The sequence below is a fragment of the Mizuhopecten yessoensis genome, unplaced genomic scaffold, assembly GCF_002113885.1.
Source record: "Mizuhopecten yessoensis strain PY_sf001 unplaced genomic scaffold, ASM211388v2 scaffold5061, whole genome shotgun sequence".
Classification (NCBI taxonomy): domain Eukaryota; kingdom Metazoa; phylum Mollusca; class Bivalvia; order Pectinida; family Pectinidae; genus Mizuhopecten; species Mizuhopecten yessoensis.
The window spans coordinates 271,867-278,632 of NW_018405860.1; the positions used below are offsets into that span (position 1 = coordinate 271,867).

At 44.9% G+C, this 6,766-nt stretch overlaps 1 protein-coding gene across 15 annotated transcripts in view; it reads left to right on the forward strand.

Annotated features, from left to right (window-relative positions):
- The window catches only part of LOC110450175 (SH3 and multiple ankyrin repeat domains protein 1-like), a 134,702-nt gene extending 128,929 nt beyond the window's left edge, over positions 1-5,773 (forward strand). For all 15 annotated transcript variants that reach the window (XM_021497462.1, XM_021497464.1, XM_021497463.1 and 12 more), the window contains one exon: positions 2,657-5,773. In XM_021497462.1, the coding sequence (XP_021353137.1) occupies positions 2,657-5,754 (3,098 nt within the window). In that variant the 3' untranslated portion in view covers positions 5,755-5,773. The remainder of the gene's footprint in view (positions 1-2,656) is intronic.
- The last annotated feature ends 993 nt before the right edge of the window (positions 5,774-6,766 follow it).

A 6,766-nucleotide genomic window follows, 5' to 3' on the forward strand; every position in this document is an offset into this window, starting at 1 on the left:
TAGTCACTCTAGTTCTACCCCAGAGTTCTACAGGCTGGCCCTATTAGACACTCTAGTTATACCCCAGAGTTCTACAGGGTGGCCCTATCAGACACTCTAGTTCTACCCCAGAGTTCTACAGGATGGCCCTATTAGACACTCTAGTTCTACCCCAGAGTCCTACAGGGTGGCCCTATTAGACACTCTAGTTCTCCCCCAGAGTTCTACAGGGTGGCCCTATAAGACGCCCTAGTTTTACCCCAGAGTTCTACAGGGTGGCCCTATGAGCCACCCTAGTTCTACCCAAGAGTTTTACAGGGTGGCCCTATTAGACACCCTAGTTTTACCCCAGAGTTCTACAGGGTGGCCCTATCAGACACTCTAGTTCTACCCCAGAGTTCTACAGGATGGCCCTATTAGACACTCTAGTTCTACCCCAGAGTCCTACAGGGTGGCCCTATTAGACACTCTAGTTCTACCCCAGAGGTCTACCGGGTTGCCCTATTAGACACTCTAGTTCTACCCCAGAGTTCTCCAGGGTGGCCCTATTAGACACCCACGTTCTACCCCAGAGTTCTACAGGGTGTCCCTATTAGACACCCTAGTTCTACCCCAGGGTTCTACAGGGTGGCCCTATTAAACACCCTAGTTCTACCCCAGAGTTCTACATGGTGGCCCTATTAGACACCCTAGTTCTACCCAGAGTTCTACAGGGTGGCCCTATTAGTCACTCTAGTTCTACCCCAGAGTTCTACAGGATGGCCCTATTAGACACTCTAGTTCTACCCCAGAGTTCTCCAGGGTGGCCCTATTAGACACCCACGTTCTACCCCAGAGTTCTACAGAGTGGCCCTATTAGACACCCTAGTTCTACCACAGAGTTCTACAGGGTGGCCCTATTAGACACTCTAGTTCTAACCCAGAGTTCTACAGGGTGGCCCTATTAGACGCCCTAATTCTACCCAAGAGTTCTACAGGGTGGCCCTATTAGACACTCTAGTTCTACCCCAGAGGTCTACCGGGTTGCCCTATTAGACACTCTAGTTCTACCCCAGAGTCCTACAGGGTGGCCCTATTAGACACTCTAGTTCTACTCCAGAGTTCTACAGGGTGGCCCTATTAGACCCCCTAGTTCTACCCCAGAGTTCTACAGGGCGGCCCTATTAGACACCCACGTTCTACCCCAGAGTTCTACAGGGTGGCCCTACTAGACACTCTAGTTCTACCCCAGAGTTCTCCAGGGTGGCCCTATTAGACACCCACGTTCTACCCCAGAGTTCTACAGAGTGGCCCTATTAGACACCCTAGTTCTACCACAGAGTTCTACAGGGTGGCCCTATTAGACACTCTAGTTCTAACCCAGAGTTCTACAGGGTGGCCCTATTAGGCACCGTAGTTCTACCCCAGAGTTCTACAGAGTGGCCCTATTAGACACCCTAGTTCTACCGAGTTCTACAGGGTGGCCCTATTAGACACTCTAGTTCTCCCCCAGAGTTCTACAGGGTGGCCCTATTAGTCACTCTAGTTCTACCCCAGAGTTCTACAGGATGGCCCTATTAGACACTCTAGTTCTACCCCAGAGGTCTACCGGGTTGCCCTATTAGACACTCTAGTTCTACCCCAGAGTCCTACAGGGTGGCCCTATTAGACACTCTAGTTCTCCCCCAGAGTTCTACAGGGTGGCCCTATAAGACACCCTAGTTCTACCCCAGAGTTCTACAGGGTGGCCCTATGAGACACCCTAGTTCTACCCCAGAGTTCTACAGGGCATTTATTTTACTTTTGCCAAAAGGTCCACGGAGGATACACTTAAGTAGATGCCTTGTCTCCTCACATACATAAACTCCTGGACTATCACGATGCAGACATTACTTACCCCGACAGCAAGAGTTGTCTGCTTATTTCACTTGTCTGAGCATTCTTGCAAATGTGTTCATTCTCTTACTATGCAAATTGAAATCCTGCTACATACCTGTCATTGCTTACTTCTCAAGGTCATACACATTTGATGGCAGCACTGACCTCCATACTAAGAACATGCTAGTTCTATCTTTCAGATGTGCTTGATGTAGTTTTGTCATTATAACAATGTGTGTCATTACAGTATGTTTTAGAACATACATTAATGTACTAATTGTAGCTAAATCTTACATTAGATAAGTAGAAAACTAACTCAAATTCAAGTATACTATTTGTGAAATCATCTAAATTTTCAGCTATTTTTATGGAAATTTACTAAACAAGCCATATTCTCAACTTATTCTTTATATTTTGCAGAGATATGATGCTTCTTTAGATACTGTCTTATTGTTGAAATATTCTGCTTATGCTAGCTTACATATGTTTCCATTAAGATTTTACTTGTATCTTTTGGTTACGTTTTCCCCTGGGTCTTTTTGGGTTTCATTTAAATCACTTATTGTTAAAAACTGATGCATTGAAAAGGATAAAAAAAAAATGAAAATGGTACACGACTGAGCAGGAAAAGTGTTCAAAGGGCAATAACTCTTAGAGAAAATTAAATCATCCAGTAGCTTCTGATAGATATATTACTGGTATCATGCTTTTTTTTATTCCTGCACAATATTTTGTCTGAACTGAGATATTTTAAGTGTTTTAACCCATGTTTTATATACAAATCAGACATGTTTTTATATAGATGTTTTATCCTTCACAGATCAACTGGACAAGGTCTTGGCCGAAAATGACAAACAGGAAGAAATGACAAAGGAGCAGAAGACCGCCTCCATACGGTCCAGCCATTCAGCGAAACGTGTCTCCTGTGTGGAGCTTGGAGGCCTGGACACTGGAGCAATACATTCGTCAGAAAAATACATGAGCCCATCAGAAATGAGGATCAAGAAATATCACCAAAAGAAAGCCTCCAACGGGTCTGTGAGTAATATGGAAAGGTCACGTAGTACATCTGACCTTCTGGACAGCAAACGTAATGAGCCCGTTTATGCCACTCCAGTGACAGTGCCAAGTGTGGCCTCCAAACACAAGCGCACTGCAAGTGGTTCTACGGATGTGGTAGACAAATACGACTATGATGGTGGAGACAGTGTGTCATTAAAGAGTGCTTCTTCTTACGGGGGATCTACCGGAAACCTTAAAACTGCCACGAGTGAGCGACCTAAAGCGCCGCCCCCACCTCCTCCGGGTGGGAGCACTGTACCAAAGCGACATGCACCAGCGCCGCCCAAAAACGTTGAACCAGTGCGACCAGCAAAAACAGAACTAGTGACAATCAGTACCAATAAAAAAGTGTATGCCACGACAACAGAAATAAAATCTAGTCAAGTTAATGATCAATCAGATCAATCCAGCTTCAAACCAGCCAATCAGGGCAAATCAGCAGACGAGCCAAAAATCAAAATCAAATCCACTGTGGATGTTACAACATCGCATCAGAGAAATGCTAGTAGTGTGTCTAAACATTCGGACAGTAGTCGTGATGATGCCTCTGAAAAACACTCTGTATCATTCGCTGAGGACAGAGTGAATGACAGTGCACAGAAGTTCTTACAGAAACACCCAAACGCCCAGCTTCTTGTTACAGCGGATGTTCACCTGCGCAAGAAGAAGGTGTCGGAGCCAGAACCAGACTATGATGTAGATAGTGAAGGGGAGAATGACAAGGCCCGTAACTCTGTAACTGTCATATCAGTGGGAGACAAGAAGACAAAGACAGAATCAGCTAAACAATTGACAATAAAACGTTCAGACATCCCATCCTCTCTTGTCTCCAAAAAACAAGAAGATGTACAAATTCCTCCTCCTCCCCAGGAGCCTGCACCCAAACCCCCGACAAAGACACAACCTCCTCCATCACCGAAAGGGCGAGAACCCTCACCTGCTCCTTCACCTCCCAGGCAAGCTTCACCTGCCCGCCAACCATCACCAGTACGGCAGGCCACGCCTCCAAAAGAGATTCATACAGCAGAGGTGAAGGAGGAAGTGGAGGAGTTACCTGTGTTTGCTCCTCCCCCTCCTGCTCCACCAGCACCCCCACCTCCTCCACCTCCCCTGACTCAGGAGGCATCCCCTTCACCTAGAGTGGGGTCTCGTCAGACAGGTGACGGTCCAACAACTTCACTCCTCCCAACTGGAGACATCTTGGCTGCAGTACGGAAACGTCAAACCAGGATGGAGACTGAAGGGCCAAAATTGACAGCTGTTCAACAGAAAAAACAGGAACCTACAGACAACCAGGCAGCCATCATGGCAGCCGTAGCGAGACGCCGACAACACCTGGAACAGAAGTCTGATACAGATGTACTTGACCAGATTGAGTCGAGGTTACACAAAACAAAGAAACTTCAGTCGGCCAAGCTTTTCTTTTCCGGTGAAAATACTGGCAAGAAAACAGAGACAAAAGCACAGGAATTGCCAAAATCCAAACCAGCCTCAAATGTCATTTCAAAAGCCAAACCAGGCTCTGTAACACCATCCAAGATAACACCAAAAGTGACACCTAAGGTTGAGACAAAAGTCACACCTAAGGTTGAGACAAAAGTCACACCTAAGGTTGAGACAAAAGTCACACCTAAGGTTGAGACAAAAGTTGAGACTAAGAAAGAAATTGTCAATAGGAAAGCAACAGCGTCTACTCCAATGAAACCATTGTTTGATAGCAATGCTGTTGGTAAGGTCAAGGTCACAGAGAATAAGAAGGTCGTAACTAAGCAGAAATCAATAGAATCAGACAAGGATGAAAAGAAGCCAACAACAACAGATTTCCTGGCAATGGCAGAGAAAGCCAGACAAGACTGGCTACAGAAAAAAGCGAGTAGCTCATCACTTTCATCTGGAAGTCCAACCCATACCACTACCGATGCAACTACAGCACGGGCCAAGTCTGAGCCGCCCAAAACCACAGTAAAGGAGAATGACTCGGTCCAATACTCAAGCAAACCAACATCACCCACCCCACTCACCACCAGTACTCAATTCTTCAATACCACAGACAAACCTAAGGTCAACGGAGTTGTACGCAAAACCTCCACCTCTACACCGCTGAAGACTTCCAGGGATGCTGATCTGATATCTCGTGCCACCTCCATACGTGACAGGATAGCTAGCTTTGAGAAAAATAAAAAAGTTGATGTTACAAATGGAAGAATTAATTCAACTTCTCCAAAATCTCCGCGTTACAAAGTGCAGGGGGTGACAACGGATAGTTCAGCCACAGAAACTGGGAAGACAACAACTAGTGCTTTGCCTCCACCTCCTGAGTTTGGAGATATTGTACATGTGGACATCATTCCACCGCCTTCAGGCTACAAACATGAGGACACAGACAGTGTGGTATCATCAGTATCCACTCTCTCCACACTGTCTGATGAACACGCTGACTCAGGCTATTGTCTATCCAAGAAAAACTCCTACGAGGACCTTATCCCTCCGCCTCCCCCAGGCTTTGATGATAACACGGATCAGGGCTACGATGAAATGCCCGCGGTGATTCCCCCACCTCCAGACTTTGAGAGTAATAAAAACAACAAAGTGGTAGTGAAACCAGTGAGAATGAACAAACCATTTTTGTCTAAGCCTGTCGACACATGGCAATGTCTTGATGTTCTGGACTGGTTAGACAGCCTCAACATGACTCCGTACAAACCAAGTTTCCAGGAACACTGCATTGACGGTAAAAAGTTGGCAGCACTTACGCGCAATGACTATATAGAGCTAGGAGTAACACAAGTAGGACACCGTATGAACCTAGAGCGCTCTATCAAGAAGGCTGCCATGCGGAATGGTAGCTTGTCTTGAGTTTCCCAGTGTTGTCTAGTGACTGTTTAACATGGCACTGCTGGTACAGTGAAACAGGAATTTACTAGAGCCTGTGTAACAGTGGTTACACAAGATTTTACTAGAGCCTGTGTTGTGACAGATGCCTAGGTCAGCATTTAAAGCTGTGTTGTGTACATATACCTGGTATTATGTGGAATTGTGTGTGTAAGAGGAATAGCTATAGCTAGAGAAACATTCCAGGAGGTGGTCCTCAGTGAATATACTCAGACTATAGTGTTTACAAGGACAGTGACTTGTGTATCCCAGGCCAGTAACTTTAAATAGTGTGCGGTACCCATACCTATCATATGTTAGTCTGATGACAGGCGTGAAGTATAGACTTCAGGGAAGGGGGAGAGATACTCCCCAGTTAGTGAAATGTTGGTGTAAGTGACATACAACATTATTGTGTGTGGAGCAGCATTATAAGGATCTAATATTTATACTAGATTATCAGTGTGTACGGTTTAGTGTCCTAGTGGTATGGATTAATGTCCTAGTGGTATGGATTGTTGTCATAGTAACAGATTGTTGTTACGGTGATGGGGGATGTGTACATGTGTCTTCCAAACTGGGTTAGTCATGCAATTATGCTACGTGTGTGTTTATTGTACTGGCTATTTTTCATGTGCTTTGAACTGAAGAGTTGTTTCCCTTGCCAGACTACACTGTAGTGTTAGGTGCATGTTGTGGTAACAAACGAACAAATGTGATATTACAACATTAATGAACTATATATATACTATAACGACAGATAATAACACTACATACGTGGAGTTAAGGCCTGTAGCGTTTGGCCGGATACACTATATTATATAGCCATGTAATCAGTAAGGTTTGGTCAGTTTTACCAAGCTTGTACATAAAATGTATAACCACAGAAGTACGGATTTATTTTATATTTCTGTATGGTACCTCTGTTCTCATTTTTGAGGAGGTTCAGAAGGAGGTTTATATAACATAGATATATATATATATATACCATATTCAA